Source organism: Myripristis murdjan, chromosome 9, assembly GCF_902150065.1.
Source record: "Myripristis murdjan chromosome 9, fMyrMur1.1, whole genome shotgun sequence".
NCBI classification, from domain to species: Eukaryota; Metazoa; Chordata; class Actinopteri; order Holocentriformes; family Holocentridae; genus Myripristis; species Myripristis murdjan.
Genome location: NC_043988.1, coordinates 29,655,310 through 29,671,867, shown reverse-complemented (window position 1 = coordinate 29,671,867; position 16,558 = coordinate 29,655,310). Strand labels below are relative to the sequence as shown.

The 16,558-nt window shown below is 42.6% G+C and overlaps 2 protein-coding genes across 4 annotated transcripts in view; one reads left to right on the top strand and one right to left on the bottom strand.

Annotated features, from left to right (window-relative positions):
• The window catches only part of taok3a (TAO kinase 3a), a 91,077-nt gene extending 81,288 nt beyond the window's left edge, over positions 1-9,789 (top strand). For all 3 annotated transcript variants that reach the window (XM_030059865.1, XM_030059867.1, XM_030059868.1), the window contains 6 exons: positions 1,197-1,325; positions 3,035-3,238; positions 4,028-4,267; positions 4,806-5,018; positions 5,569-5,751; positions 8,356-9,789. In XM_030059865.1, the coding sequence (XP_029915725.1) occupies positions 1,197-1,325; positions 3,035-3,238; positions 4,028-4,267; positions 4,806-5,018; positions 5,569-5,751; positions 8,356-8,517 (1,131 nt within the window). In that variant the 3' untranslated portion in view covers positions 8,518-9,789. The remainder of the gene's footprint in view (positions 1-1,196; positions 1,326-3,034; positions 3,239-4,027; positions 4,268-4,805; positions 5,019-5,568; positions 5,752-8,355) is intronic.
• A 997-nt stretch (positions 9,790-10,786) lies between these two features.
• Positions 10,787-15,005, bottom strand: pebp1 (phosphatidylethanolamine binding protein 1). The gene is made up of 4 exons (XM_030061104.1): positions 14,752-15,005; positions 14,253-14,362; positions 12,806-12,906; positions 10,787-11,246 (listed from the first exon to the last, which is right to left on the bottom strand). The coding sequence occupies exons 1-4, from the start codon at positions 14,974-14,976 to the stop codon at positions 11,029-11,031; spliced, it is 654 nt and encodes a 217-aa protein (XP_029916964.1). The 5' UTR covers positions 14,977-15,005; the 3' UTR covers positions 10,787-11,028.
• Between the last annotated feature and the right edge of the window lie 1,553 nt (positions 15,006-16,558).

Genomic DNA, 16,558 nt, shown 5'->3' with positions numbered 1-16,558 from the left:
CAAGACTCGGCTTTAAGTGAACTCCCATTCAGAAAGGCTGTTATTTCAAATGATAATGATGCCTCCGTTTGGAGCGCCACCAGCAGCTTTGAATCACATGCGAAGGAAATCATCTGGTTATGACTTTACTGCCACCCGATGATATGCAAGACGAAGTGCAAGGGGCAGAAGTAGGTCACAGAATGTCACGCGCTGGAAAACAAGCTGCATATCTCTCAGATTAGCACGCAGCATGCCATAAGAGGAGCACACAAACCGGGGTGATAGCGTATCTTTTCATATAGACCACCCAGCGTTCCCACAAACAGCCCCGTAAACACACAACCCCACGTCACAGCAACAAGTCTCAATCCATAACTGTTAACTTAGCATTACTGTACACATTCATACATTTTACATAAAGGGCATGGCCTATATTCATAAATTGGGTTAGATTAGCATATATATGTGTCATTTGGTGGACACTTTTATCCAAACTGCAGTACCATGAGGATGAACAGTTTTACACTGCAAAAACACAAAATCTTACCAAGATTATTTGTCTTATTTCAAGTAAAAAATGTCTTATTTCTAGTCAAAATATCTCATTACACTTAAAATAAGACATGATCACCTCAGAAGTAACTTGTTTTTAGACAATTTTCACTTGTTTCAAGTGAAAATTCACTTGAAACAAGTGAAAATTTGCTTGTTTCATTGGCAAAATTTGCCAGTGGAAAAAGTGAAAATTCACTTGAAATAAGTGAAAATTAGCTAGAAACAAGAAACAGATTTTGCCAATGAAACAAGCAAATTTTCACTTGTTTCAAGTGAATTTTCACTTGAAACAAGAGACAATTGTCTAAAAACAAGTTACTTCTGAGGTGATCATGTCTTATTTTAAGTGTAATGAGATATTTTGACTAGGAATAAGACATTTTTGACTTGAAATAAGACATAATCTTGGTAAGATTTTGAGTTTTTGCAGTGTATAGCATGGGTTGCCCTGGTGAGAATCAAAACTCTGGCAGTGTTGGTACCAAACTCTACCCATTCTGTTTTAGAGGACCTTTTTTTTTTTTAGACCTTTATATACTTACATTTGTTTGCAGCTCAGTGCCATATCCAGCTGAGGCCTCCAGGCTGGCACATGAAGCTAACAGCCCCGCCCCCTGTTTTTTTTTTCTGTCTTTCTCCCGTTTTCATGTGTCCATCAGATGAAAACGGCGTTGGCGGATGAGAAGAAGTTCCAGCAGCAGATCTTGGCCCAGCAGAAGAAGGAGCTGACCACCTTCCTGGATAATCAAAAGAAGCAGTACAAGCTCTGCAAGGAGAAGATTAAGGAGGTCGGCCATGTTTTGTTGTTTTCCTTTTTGCTCCTCAGGCGAGCTTCTTTGTACGCCTCTCTCGTGCTGCGTGACACATGGTCCTGTGTGCTTTTCAATCGGCCCTCCTCCGCACAAACATGCACATTCAGTACCTCCAAAAGTGGTCCTTTTGGAAGTTGTGTTGAGTCAGCCTGCCTACTCTCCACATACCTACACATGTACATGCTCACAAACACACACACACACACATACACACGAACACATGCAAACACATGCCCACTCTCTGTGTACCTACACATGTACGTGCTCGCAAAACACGCGTGCTGTACACTCAAACGCACCACGCAAACACAGACAGTGCATTTGTGTGCCTCCACAACCTTGAAGCTGAACAGAGTCCAGAGAATACTCCGGTGGGTTGGGAGTGTGATACACTGTGTTTTCGGTTACAAGATAAGTGACCAAAATTAGGTCAGCGCAGTTAAAAGAAAGCATCGCTGGCAGGGAGAGATATTTCCCACCAACTGAAGGCTATAACGGAATTAGAAGCCACAGAGAGCAGGGATCAGGCTCATGTGTTAAGTGCATTAGCCTGAGCTGTAGATTACCTTAAAGCCCATGAAAGAGAAAGAGAACTCATGCTGCGAAGGGGGCAGATTTGGCTAAAATTATCTTTTTTTTTTTTTTTTTTCTCTCTTCTTCTTCTGGCAATGAAAGTCATCTGTAGTTTGAGACAGAAGGTCATTTGGAGTTTGGTACATGCTCCCAGTCAAATGTTTGGTATTTTTGGGAACTGCATTTGAGACAGTTGATGTGTGAGTCTCTGTGTGAAGACAGACGACATGAAAAAGAGAATACAGATGGAGTTTTATTTGAAACACTGTGTTTTCCTCCACATTATAGCTCACTTTGCAAAACTGGCACCGTATGTGACAGGGATCAAACCTCTGTCTCCATATTTTGTGGTTTGTGAATGCTGTGCCCGTGGCGCTTTCCATATATCCAATCAGTGACACACAACTGTTATCTAAATCCAAGAAAATGTCTCATCCACTGGCCTAGATGGCTTGTCAATTCCAAAATATATCAGTCTCCTTTCTTTATCTTACCAAACAAAATTATTTGGAAGAGAAAGGAACAAGCATTTGGTCGGTGGTTAGTGTTGATTTCCCACCGCGGTGGTTGTGCACTGCAAAAACGCAAAATCTTACCAAGATTATTTGTCTTATTTCAAGTCAAAAATGTCTTATTTCTAGTCAAAATATCTCATTACACTTAAAATAAGACATGATCACCTCAGAAGTAAATTGTTTTTAGACAATTTTCACTTGTTTCAAGTGAAAATTCACTTGAAACAAGTGAAAATTTGCTTGTTTCATTGGCAAAATTTGCCAGTGGAAAAAGTGAAAATTCACTTGAAATAAGTGAAAATTAGCTAGAAACGAGAAACAAATTTTGCCAATGAAACAAGCAAATTTTCACTTGTTTCAAGCAAATTTTCACTTGAAACAAGAGACAATTGTCTAAAAACAAGTTACTTCTGAGGTGATCATGTCTTATTTTAAGTGCAATGAGATATTTTGACAAGAAATAAGACATTTTTGACTTGAAATAAGACAAATAATCTTGGTAAGATTTTGTGTTTTTGCAGTGTGCTCGGTGCAGCGCCACAACCCTCTCTCGCCATGCCTCTCATGGCCTCGAATTTTCACCCCCTCCTTTTTCAGGAGATGAACGAGGACCACAGCACACCTAAGAAGGAGAAGCAGGAGCGTCTGTCCAAGCACAAGGAGAACATGCAGCATTCCCAGGCCGAGGAGGAGGCCCATCTCCTGGGTCAGCAGAGGGTTTTCTATGACCGAAACTGCAGAGCCTTCAAACGCAAAGTCATGATCAAGAGGCACGAGTTTGAGCAGGAGCAAATCCGAGAGGTGCGGAGGCTGTACACATAGAGTGACTTTTATGTGAACTTGAGTGATAAACATACTCACATACGGCTTCATCCCAAGTGTAATCTATGGCAAATCTATGAAACTGAAGCCCATTTTGTGCACATATGAGTTTGAATTGAAATGGCACCTCTGTTTATCCGCTGTTGTTGTTTGTGATGTCCGTGTGAACTTGGCCCCGAATGAAAATTTCGACACGAAACCAAAATGTTTTTCTCAGCAAACGGGACTGTGCACCAATTATGCCCATTGTTTTGCAGAGCTGCAAGGTGATTCCCACTAAGTCTAAAGCCGATTATTAGAGAGTAAAGCAAGGCAACAATGTCATAATCTCCAAATCTGTAGTGTTAATCTGGAGGAAGTATTAATAAGTCCAAAGGCCCAAAACCTCAAGTCACATTGTAGACGATCGCCGTAATAGTTTAGTTGATACAAAAACAGATCTAAATGTCACCATGTGTATTATTATTTTTTTTTATTTTTATTTTTTTTTCACACTGTTGATAGTGGGACAATAGCTATTGTAAATGAATAATTTTCTAACCCTGCAGCAAATTATGAAAAGTGTATGCAATTGATTCCTAACTGGGAAAATTGAATGCCCCGCTCAATACACTGAACAAAATAAAACTGCATGTTCGGACTCAAATCAATAGCACTCTCAGAGCATTCAAAGGACATCAATATTGCCTTCCAAAGCGATTCAATACCAGTTTAGCCATCGTCTATCACACCTCGTAGTCATCCATACGTCCTTCCCCTTCCTCCCAGGAGCTGAACAAGAAGAAGACCCAGAAGGAGATGGAGCACGCCATGCTGATCCGCCACGACGAGTCCACCCAGGAGCTGGAGCAACGGCAGCTGAAGACCCTGCAGAAGCTGCGCATGGACCTGATCCGCCTGCAGCACCAGACAGAGCTGGAGAACCAGATCGAGTACAACAACCGCCGCGAGCGCGAATTGCACCGCAAGCATGTGCTGGAGCTTCGGCAGCAGCCCAAGAACCTCAAGGTGAGTAGACCTGGAGGAGTAAAATTGGGCCATAGCAGTTTCCAGTCCAGGATTTGTAGGTGCATTAATTCCCGTATTTAGACACAGATGCTTTAAGAGCTAAACCTGTAGACAAAGAAAATACTTTTCAAACTAAATTGTGGGTTAATTTCTACAATTCTTCCGGTGTTACTGAAAAGAGGAATTCCACCCACCATCAAGATGGTGCAAGCCGTGAGCAATATCTATGATTTTGTGTTTTTTTTTTTGTAGTTTTGATGAAACAGTGATGCAACATGGATGTAACAAATTAATTCGAAAGAAAAAAAGAACAGCTAAAGAACATACAAAATATGTCATATCTGAACCTCATTTTCTTTTAATGTGCTTTTGAGAATAACAAAGGCTAGACCCATGAATTGTGGTTTTTGTGGGATTAGCTGTTGTACCTTGATATGGAAATTTCAGGAGTGACTCGAATCGCTCGGAAGCCGCTACAGCCGATCTAACACTCGTCCTGTCCGTCTCTTCCTCTCTCTGTGTGTGTCCCCTCTGCCAGGCCTTGGAGCTGCAGATCAAGAAGCAGTTCCAGGACACATGTAAGGTGCAGACCAAGCAGTACAAGGCCCTGCGCCACCACCAGATGGAAGTGACGCCCAAGGCCGAGCACAAGACGGTGCTCAAGGCCCTGAAGGATGAGCAGACACGCAAGCTGGCCATCCTCGCCGAGCAGTACGAGCAGAGCATCAACGAGATGATGGCCTCGCAGGCAGTGAGTTCGGAGGCTTTGTGAGCGGGGGAGGTGGGGGCTAGCTTGCAGAGAATTACTTGAAGCGATTGATGAATATCATACATAAGCACTGAATATGATTTTCTGGAGGACATGTGGACACGCATGTCAGCCATTGAAGGAGATTATGAGGCTGTGTGTTCTTGTCCCTTCTTTCTACCTGTTGCTCATGCATTTATATTTTTTCTCCCCCTGCCTTGTGTGTCTCCATGCAATGCTCTCTCTCAATGTCTCTCTCCCATTTACATGCTCTTTCTTGCTGTCTTCCCGTCCCTTTCCGTGTCCTTTTCTCTCCCCCCTCCCATCACACTGTCTTTCTGTGCCCTGTCTGTCCCCGTTACCCTCTTTCGTCCATGGTTTCCCCCCCAATCTCCCGTTTCTATTCCCTCTTTCTCCGCTCTTCTCCCCTTTTGCCTCTCCTATCCATGTACTCCCTCCCCCTCCCCCCGTCCTCCTCTGCACGTTTCTCTCTCTCTCTCTCCCTCTTTGTACATCCCTCTTCCCTGTTGCGGTCCATGGTCGGCGGTGTCAGCTGCGTCTGGACGAGGCCCAGGAAGCCGAGTGCCAGGCCCTGAGGCAGCAGCTGCAGCAGGAGATGGAGCTACTCAACGCCTACCAGAGCAAGATCAAGATGCAGACCGAGGCGCAGCACGAGCGCGAGCAGCAGAAGCTGGAGCAGAAGGTGTCGCTGCGCCGAGCTCACCTGGAACAAAAGGTGCGGTGGGGGTGGAGATGGCGTGGGAGGCGCTCTTGTCATTTTAACAGGGCAATAAGTGCAATTTTGTCACTTTCCCGTAGCACGTAATATTTCTGCAGGGGATTTATAAGGTTGTTAATCAATACAAATGACTCTAATTCAGGCCTGTGCTTGGCGTTTTGACACAAAAACTCGCCACTCAACTTCAAGACACTTTTAGCGGCCTCCCCCATCTATTTGCATTTTTAACTGCTCAAAGATGATGGGGCAACAAGCGAGCAGCTGGCTCTGCAAAACATTTCAGCCACCAAGGCTAAGAAGCTTTGCTCTCAAGCAAAAAAAAAAAAAGCAAATGACAGAGTAATTACAGTACTTTAATTTGTGATCAGCTGCCTTTCCATTAGACGTTTCTGTCAAATCTCTCCTGGACAGCTCATACCTGTTGTGAAAATTTGACTTGACCATTTATGTCAGTTACAGGCCATTTATTTATATATTTATGTGGGAGGAGACAAATTGTATTGATGCTGCAGTTCCAGTCGGTCTCCAGTAGAGGTCAATAAAGTTAATAGATGACTTAATGCCCCTTTAAGGGTCTGAGGCCTGTAGGCATATAGATGGACTCAGGGAGAAAGGGGTAGCAGTACCAGAGAGAGTATTTATTCTCTTGAAGAGATTTTGGTAATATGGTCAAGCAAAAAAAAGGCCAAGCATGGGCGCTTACGTAAACAGGTCCAGATCCACATTTGCATCCACCTCAGCAGGCAGAGCGACGGCCAGAGAGGAAGGCAGCAAGGCATGAAAGCAGACCCCGACAGACATTCATGAGTTCACACAGACACACACAGATTTCCCTCACCACAGGTGGCGATGAGAGTGGTATGCTTTCCTGCCGAGAGCAGACAACCATTTCTCTCCTACACACACACACACACTCTCCCATTGCGGTGAAATCTCTTCATGGTAGCATTGTTTGTGTTATTACATCTCATTCCTCATCTATTTATAGCATGCCAGCTATTGTTAGGTGTGACATTTATCAGTTATTTTGAAATGAGTGGGCCTGAGCTATTAATAAGAGGCATGATGGATTCCGTGAGTCAATGTCTTAACAGCAAATACAAGAAACTGTATTGATTGAGTCTTATGTGAGCAGAGTGTTAGATGGCCCTTCACCTCCCCGTGAACCACTGATACTCTTTTATATTGAACCCCTTTTATACTGAAAAGGCACGTCACCTCCCAGATGTTTGATATCTGACATCACTTATGTGTAAAATAACCTTTTTGTGGCTTTTAATTTGTAGTATGTAGCTATGGGTTAGGTATTTATCAGTTTAATGTGTACACAACCTTGGTCGTTGCTCAAGTTGTTCGTGTTTCTCCACACTTTAACTTGAAAGAGACACTTTTTGCCCAGCTGGCATGCAGCTTTCATATCTGATGATATGATTTTATGAGTTCAGTAAATGTGTGCCTCATCGAACATTTTCAGTGTCCTGTGCCCCTGCTATGGACCAGTTTTTTGCACATGATCAGTTCGACCACATGTCATGCACATCAGTGACATGAGATGTTATAAGATTAGAAGGGCCAAGTGAGATGCTTTCCAAAGTGGCCGACGTCATCGCCACAGTCTGGTAGACAGCACTCCGACAACAAAGGAAGAGGCATTTGAAATGCCACCCTGATCTAGTTCTGCTGGGCCCGTTGGTGTTGAACAAGCTGCAGTGGACTGACGCCATCTCCTGGCTGCATCCTGATCTGCACGCTGCGACTGGGATGATGTCATGGTTTAGGAGCACTATTGTCCTCGGTTCGGCTCATGGTCAGAGTCTGGAGTTTTCTGTGCATGCTCAGTAGTTCTCCACATTGCCGTATTGCGCTTTGCGGTGCTTTGTCTGAACCCGTGGGTTCGTAGGCCGGTGCTGAATTGGTCATTCAGCTGAAAAATGCAACGGCTAGAACTCCTGCGAGGGCAGAACCTCATTAATACACCTTAATATATCTGCTCATTCAGTTTATACCACATACACCAAACCAAAGTCTGCGCCGAGTGGCAGACAACACATTACGTCATTCCCTCAAGGTTATTTTCAGACACGGTGTTAAGTCTCTGTCTCAAAGTGAAATTCATAAGACTTTACGGATAAATTAAATCCATCTGGTCTACCTGAAGAACTGAATTATTAATAAATGCATGACATGATTTTAGTTTTTCTCTATCTGTTCATGCGCAGGGTCGAAAAAAGAGAATGGATTTTGGGCCGAGAATTTTGCTGTAGTCTCAACTTTGGATTAGTTGGATCCTGAATTGAAAAATTAATGTTAATTGGTTGATTCATATATAGTTGTTTAATTGTTTGTGTTACCCAATTCCTCTTGCAAACCTGTACAGAATAGCTGTTCTGAACTTCCATACTCCATCCTTTACCATCATTACACCTTTAATGAATATCACCACCAAAAGCACTAAATTTGCAGCTGAAAAACACCACTGAAACTTAAGTAAAACTAAACTGAAATCAAAATCAGAATTGAAAACTACACATTCAAAAAACATCCCACACTCATTATAACTCTGGGTATGACTTTGTCCTCTTTCCTCCGGCCTCCCCGCAGATCGAAGAGGAGCTGGTTTCTCTTCAGAAGGAGCGGACCGACCGGATCAAGCACCTGCTGGAGCGCGAAGAGCGGGAGAGTGACAGCTTCGACATGGAGAGCATCCGGCTGGGCTTCGGCAACCTGGGGGCCCTGGACTATCCCAAGGACGACTACAGATGAGGGGCCGCCGCCTGTCGCAGGCCCCGGGCGTCCGTCTGCCTCAGAAACACCCCTCCTCTCCCTTTGCCTGAACTGACCCTACAGCGCGGGCGTCTCACCGCTGACGCCCGAACTCAAAAACACCGACACCGAGCGGCTCCAGAATCAGTTAGTGTCTTGTGTTTCAGGGCCGGTTAGAGCCAATGGCAGGTTCGAGCACCCCTCCCACCCACCCACATACTCAAACAACCCCCCCTCCCCCCCAACTTCTCGTGGTGTCACAAGATGACAAAAAAAAAAAAAATGCTGGATAACCTCCTGTAGTTGTCATGTTTTTGTAAGAATTATGATAACATTGTCACAGTGTTGTTTGTTTCTTGTGCAATGATGACACTTTTGGTGGGACTAAAAGTGGAAAACGAAAGAGAAAGAGGGAGAGAAAAATGAGGGCACTTCAGCGAGCAAAATCGCTCGATGACCTTGCATTTTTAGGTGATTTTTTTTTTTTTTCATTGTTTCAAGCTGCGCAAAAAAAACAAAACAAACAAAAACACACAGAACAAAAATCTTTAAAACTTAACAGCCGATCTTTCTCCGCAGCCGTTCTCCGGCGTTGCTTCTTTCAACACTTTTTGGTATTTATTCATCAGGAAATTTTTATGAAAATTTGAATAATTTGATACTTTGAAAGAAAAAGTCATGATGTACATACAGGTACGCTCATAATAAATGTGACTCCTATGAGTGAATTTGATTACTGAGGGGGTGAGGATGAATCATGGTACTTCTGTGTATTGTACTGATTTCTCTGCACTGGCAGCCAATGTGAATAATACATGTGACACATGTGAACTCCAACTCCCAGCTAGCACAAAGGGCTTCATGGGGGGTGGGGGGGACTTGTATTTTGTGTATAGAAGGATTTATGGAGAGCTTTTACTTATTTTCGTATCGTATTTTAACTGTTATTCAAATCAAATTTTTTAAAAACGCTTTTTTTCCCCTCCCCCCTCCGCGTATAGTATTTGAAGTTCAGTAATCTGTCAATGGGATCTTCATTTCAATTTCTGTCGGAATCTTTTTTTCTTATATTTTTTTTCTGCTGTTTTTTTTTTTTTTTTTTTTTTTTTGCTTTAACCACAACTCTCAAGCTGTGTATTTTCTTATAAAACAGACCAGTATGATGCTTTATTATTGCATGCACTTTAATTTCTTTTCCAGGTTAAAAGAAAGCATGAATCTGTCAGAGCTTTTAATTATATTTGTAAATAAAGTGCTCATCACACAAACTAAGGACGTGTTGTCAATCGAGTCTGCCACAAATTCCTCATTTATACTGTATCACAAAAAAAAACAAAACAAATGCTGTTGGGACAATTTCAGGACTTTGTGTGAAAAAACAAAGCTTTAGGGTTCGGGATGTGAGCGGGACATTGTAGCAGAAAACGTGAAATTCAGCAACAGTTTTAACCGGAGCCAAGAACGTCCAACAAATCCTCAGCTCACATTGCTGCACCAGTGAAAGCCGAGGGCGCAGACTAGAAAAATCCCCAACTATTTGTCTAGTCAGCGTGATCACAGGTCGCTGCAGGTCCGCCGGACAAAGAGGGCAAAGTTTACGGTGATTAATTCAGTCTGGAGTTGCCAAGCTGTCCTTTGCGCTGTGATGCATTAGCCTTGTGCCGGCTGATAGTTATTATGACAGTTCAATTTGTGCAGATTGCTCCTTTATGAATGGGGCCGCCAAATGTAACCCACCTCCAAATATAAAGTAAATATTATCACGGCCTTTAGCAATAAACCCTGTATTAAGTTACTGCAAAGTCTTTATGGAATTACATCTAAAGGTCAGACAATATAAAATGATCATTGCAATGTAAACCTTGGCAGGTCAAAGATATTTTGTGGAGAGTTGCCAGCGCAAAGCATCAGTCATGCCAACACTTGAGCAGGAAAATAAATAAATAAATAAAACAAAGACAGGGGCGTCTTTCTCAGTTTACTGTCGCGTGTCTTTTAATATTATTTTCTAGAGCGTTTTTAAAATACTTTATATTGTTGGACACTCTTTTCCTATTCTCATATCTCTTTTTTTATCATTTTATTTTGCACTTGCAATAATCTTTTTGTTCATTTTATTTACTCAAACATTTCAGCATTTCATTCTAAAGAGATCTACTCCAGGAATAGTTTTCTTTTTTTGCACTGTCATTTTCAAATATGAAGTCATGCCAACACTTGAGCAGGAAAATAAATAAATAAATAAATAAATACAACAAGGACAGGGGCGTCTTGGTGAAACAGATTTATTGTGCAGGATGACACAGAGGGCAATTGTTTTGTTATAGTTAGTTAGTATGGAGAAGATGGGCAGGCAGCGGAGGAAAGAGAGGCTATTGAGTGGCACGCTCAGAACAAAAGGCGTAGTTATTGCTGGGTTTTGATGCTTGCATGAATGGGGAGTTCAAGCAGACCGGCAGCCTCCTTGGGGATTCCTAGATTTAAGTGCTCTAAAGAAAAGTCTCGATTTTTTTACTTTCCGGCCAGCTGCTCGTACAGCTTGGGCACGTAGTCGTCCCACTCGGCCTGGTAGCAAGTCCCGGCCACCGGGGCTCCCAGGCCGTACTTCTGCCGGAAGCTCTGGATCTTGAACTTTCCGCGGTTGTCTCCGGAGCGGTTGGTGAGGACGGGCTCGGTGCAGGAGAGGCTGCCCGGCTGCTCGTACACCAGCCACACGTACCTGTGCAGACCTGAGGGAACGCACGCTTGGTTAGCGATCAGCGTGCCGTCATATCTGCTCACATCAGCTCTCAAACATAATATCATCATTAGTCCAAAATTATTTTGTCATGTTTTAGCTGTGACTGTGAAAAGTGGAACATATGTGACTTTTTTTTTCCACAAGGAGTATCACTTAATACAGCTATCAAGTCAGCAACAGAATAAAGGTAATTTTTTTTATTTTATTTTATTTTTTACACAGGCCTGTCTGACCAGCTAAACCTGTTCTGCACCTGCATTTGTACTGCAGTCCTTACAAAACAAATGTCCGTATCATCCAAACCACACTGGTGCAAGGGTTAGACCGATTTCTCAGTTTACTGTTACGTGTCTTTCAATATTGAGTGTCTTTTTATATTATTTTCTAGAGCGTTTTTAAAATACTTTATATTGCTGGACACTCTTTTCTTATTCTCATATCTCTTTTTTTATCATTTTATTTTGCACCTGCAATAATCTTTTTGTTCATTTTGTTTACTCAAACATTTCAGCATTTCATTCAAAAGAGATCTACTCCAGGAATAGTTTTCTTTTTTTGCACTGCCATTTTCAAATATGAAGTCTGAATATCGGAGGAAAATTTCAGCCATTTAAAAAAAAAATAACAATAAAAAAAACCTTTAGAAGCTGATCTAAAACCGAGGCCACACAGAAGATGTTTACAATAAAAAAAAGTGGCAGAGGTTGCTCAGCAGACTGACAAAAGTCCAAACCAGCAGTCACACATGAAAAATCGGATACATTTTGAGTGTGTTTGTGTGTGTATCACAGAGGGTGAGGCCGACGCCGTCACAGAGAAATGACCCACAGTAGTTTGGATTCCAGCTTGACCTTAAGTGAAGTCAACATGGAGATGACACGCTCTGTCTCAGATGCACTCTGATCCAGACGGACTCATCATGATCTTGTTGATTTCATTTAGATCGCAGCGTCTCTGCTTGTTCCAAGTTAAATCTAACACTTCCCTGCATGTCTGGCTCCATCACCAGAAAAACAGCCAGCATTTTAAGACCTTTTGAATGATCCTAAGACTTAGCTTCCTATTTTTTATTTTGGTCCTTATAAGACCCTCAGGTTAGACAGTTTAAGACTTTTTGAGGACCTGCAGACAACCTGGATTACGGAGAGGAGACAGGTTACAGATGGAAGACAGACATGTATTATCCAAAATCCGGTGTGACTCATCAGGATGCTAACCCCAATATATTTACACTCATATTCACTTTAACACAACAAGTCCTGACTGAATGACTGTCAGTGGAAAGAAAACATGTTCCATTTAAGTGGGCCATGTTTTAAACAATTTTGATATGGACAAATTATTAGCATTTAACTACAGATTAGGCTGTATGGAACATTTAACATACATGAACCTGCATGTATCGTCTTTAAAAGTAGTTTTGAACTGGTTAAATTGTGTAACTGATTCAAAACTAAATAAATAAATAAAACAATCCACTCCACCTCCCTGCCCCTGTGCATCAGCAGTATTCAGGTTGTGCTCTCTGTAATTAGAGTTTCGTCGTACCTGTGCCCTTGGGAGGGCCGGAGCCCACGTAGTCGGACATGACGCAGCCGCTGGACACATCGTTCCCTTTCATGTTGACCACCAGGAAGTGGTGCCACTCTCTGTGGGAGAGGCAGAGCACCGGCTCAGGACACATGTTAAAAAAGGGCGTTTCTGCAAAAAGTCATATACCATGCAAAAGCAACAAAAACATGGGTGAAGACTTTGTAATAAGGGTACGAATCATATGATCACAATGCAGGACTGATGGTGATGTAGCATGAGTTCCTGTTGCTCACCGTTAACAAACGATCAAGCGACTTTGACTTTATGTGATCAGTTTACTTATAATAGATCATCAGTTTGGGAACATGAATTCACGGTGACTTCATACATGAACTGAGATGCGGCCAAAACAGCTGGATCGCTCTTACATCAGAGTTTATTTCAGGACCGTGCGTTTGCTCAGCCTCTCTGACAAAAATAGCCTTAAATATCTATGAGAACAGACCCAATGGCATTTTTTGACACAGTCACAACAAAGTGGGTGGAACATGAGTTGTTGTTTTTTTTGTTTTTTTGAATTGTACTTACATTACTGTTGAAATCAGATGAGAATGATTCATCTAATTTGTCAACTGATAATTGCTCTATGGTTTTGGTTACAGAGTGCTACACTCCACTGCTTTTGACAGCAACAGAAATATAATGAAGAAAAAAAGGAAATCATGTTCCACCCACTATGTTGTAAATGTGTCAAAAATACCACTGAGTCTATTAGCACAGAAATAGGATTATTTTTATTTTTTTTTAATCAGAGAGGCTGAGCAAATGCATTAGCCCTAAATAGAATCTAATGTAAGAGGAATCTAGGTAATTTGGTCGCATGTCAATTAATGTAAACAAACCAAATTAACCCTCCTTGAAAGATAATCTGTTAATTGTGAAGTAATCACACAAACTCATAGTGACTTGATCATTTGTTAATAGTGTGCAACACGAATTCATGATACATCCTGCATTAATTCATGCATTAAATCATGAGTTATGCGTTAGTTAAATATATGATTTGTACCCTTACTATGAAATGTTAAAGAGAACAATAAATGTTTCTGGATTCCAGCCATAATCACTGTTCCTTCCGCCTAAAAGTTGGTTCCACTCTTCCTGTTTGCAGTTCTTTGTTTTTTTCGTCTACAACTTTGGCAATAAATATAAACATCGCTCCACTTTAGAGCACGTGAGTAGAGAGGAAGTGCACCAGTTGTATTCTGAGGCACTTGGAAGACATAAATCTGAGGATGCGTGTCATGATCTCCTGCGATCCCACCGGTCAAAGGTGCACACCGGGTTATTCATCCAGTGAAAGTGGTTTATGTTTTACCAGCTCCATACTGTACTGTAATTCCAGACAGACATGGGATGTTTGAGGGCACAGCGGGACATCAGGCGTGACTGCCTTCCCCACCTGAATTTGGGGTCTTTCCTGCTGGGAGCGTCCGGGTCAGTCAAGGCCAGGGTGTACAGCTTACCGGCGTTACACCCGTCCCACTCAATAGCAGTGGGCCTGTTCTGCACCTGGGGGGAAGTAAAGGCAATAACAGATTAACTTGAATGGAAAGAGGCTAATAAATGACAGGACATGAAGCTTGAAACGCGTCTGCTGCTGGGCAGAGTTAGTAGGGACACCAAGTATAAAAAACCTAAACTCTGCATGGCTGCTTGCCTGACTATTTTGGCGGTGCACCGACATGTCGTTAGCCTGTAGGACCTCGTGGGGGCGCTGTGCTGCATCTAAGCCTAAGTATGTCAATGGAGCAGACATGTAACGTGGACGAGACGTTCATTGTGAGCAAATGTTTGCAAACCGAGCCGAGTTCACACAGATTTACCGTGGTGAAAAGCAGTTTTATATGCATGCTAAGGAAACACATTAGCTGGGTTGTTAGCTTGGTTAGCTCACTAACCTGCGTTGGCGTGAGCACTTTACCAAGCTCGTCGATCTCAACAGAGTCATATTTGACGGTCAGGGCTTTTGCAGGCTTCTCCTCCACCTCCTGCAAGGCGAGCGGCCCCGTCCACTGACTTAGATCCACAGGCATTTTGACAGCAGAGAAATGACGCGACACCGTTTCCACACCCTGCAGCTCGTGGCTAGATGGTAACCCTCGATGTGCGAAGCTCCCGCACATGCGCACTTGATTCAACACTGTCGCGCTTGACTCCGCCCCAATTTCAACCTTAATCTCACCGTAACCCCAAATCTAATTTTAACGTTAACCTGACCCCAAACTAGCCTTAATCTCAGCTGCACTCGTGAGGGCACCAACTCAGATTCGCAAAAGTTTCGCAAATCTGGGGTTACCATCAACGCTACAGTTTCTTTCTTCTTCCTTCTGGCATCAAGCTTGATAGGTGCACACCGCCGCCTATTGCACCGGAGTGTGTATCACATCTAGACACCGTTTAAATTGTATTAATTAAACATGAATTTTACACTGGGGACAGATGGTTAATGGGTAGGAAATAGGAGTAGAAGGAGAAAATGAAAAAAAAAAAGCTTTACTTACCCTCCTGTCCAGCCTCTCGTGCCCTATTCCACGTGTTTACTGATGGGTGTACAATGTGCTTTCCATTATCTTCTGCCTTACTGATCCATCCAAATCTGTCACTTTTAAATTTTGAGTAGTTCCAGCTGTCATTTAAGTCCTTTAGTTGGGTTATTCTCTCCATAGAACCTATATTATTGCCAATAAATTTATGGAGGCCTGTGTAGCCCACCAGATCATGCATGTGGAAGACGTAAATAAAGTGTCAGCAGAAGCGAGAGAATAGGATCTTTCAAGGCTAGGCAAGCAAATTTGTTCGAGGGACATTTTTTCCAGGCTATGCAGTGGTGGACAAGAAAATAATCAAAGGCTCTAATTAAACAAACAAACAAACAAACAAACTGGAGTTATTAAATGCACTCAGAGAAGCAGGGTTTATTCTTATTCTTCTATACTCTTATTTGGTTTGTAGGGCTAAAGCCCAGGCCCAGGCCAAGGCAACTTAATCTAATCACCTAATCTAAACCCTATTTTCCATCCAAACAATTTACTGTTGCACCTGAGGCAACCTGACCTGGGGCAAAAAACAAACAAACAAACAAACAAACAAACAAAAAACATGCACGTAGGAGCAGGACAAAATATTGCATATATTTTGCAGGCAGATGCGGGATTTAAAAATTTTAAAAAAAATTTAAAAATCCATCCCGTGCAGAGCTCTGGTTGGCCTATATACCAATAAATGCTGCAGACAAAGTGACGATTGCACTGAGGCTCACGGTGCACGGTTTTTTTTCCATGTAGTTTGTACAGTTGGGTAGTTTGTACTGATACGAAGTGAACACAGCTCACGCAGTGGCTGCAGATAGACGCCAGAGGGCGCAGTTGCTTCATCAGATTCAAACCAATCACCGCCTAGCTGGAGCCACCAGCAGGTGTGTGGTTTGCTGAGAAGTCTGTCAGTCAGGCCAGACCCCACAGATTCTGTCCCTCCAGTCCTCATGCTCCAAAAACCCACTTTCTATTTCAAGGTATCCAATTTCAGTAAATTGACCCTGACCACTTAAAAGCAGGCAGGACAGGTCTAAAGAAATTAGTGCGTGCAGTAACATCTTCTACCTTTTCAAGAAGAGGAAGTCAAGTGCTCTCTTGTCCTCCTTTGATTCAGATGAACGGGTTGGTGTGCATCTTGTTGATCCACTGACTGGTCAATATTTTCTCTGGG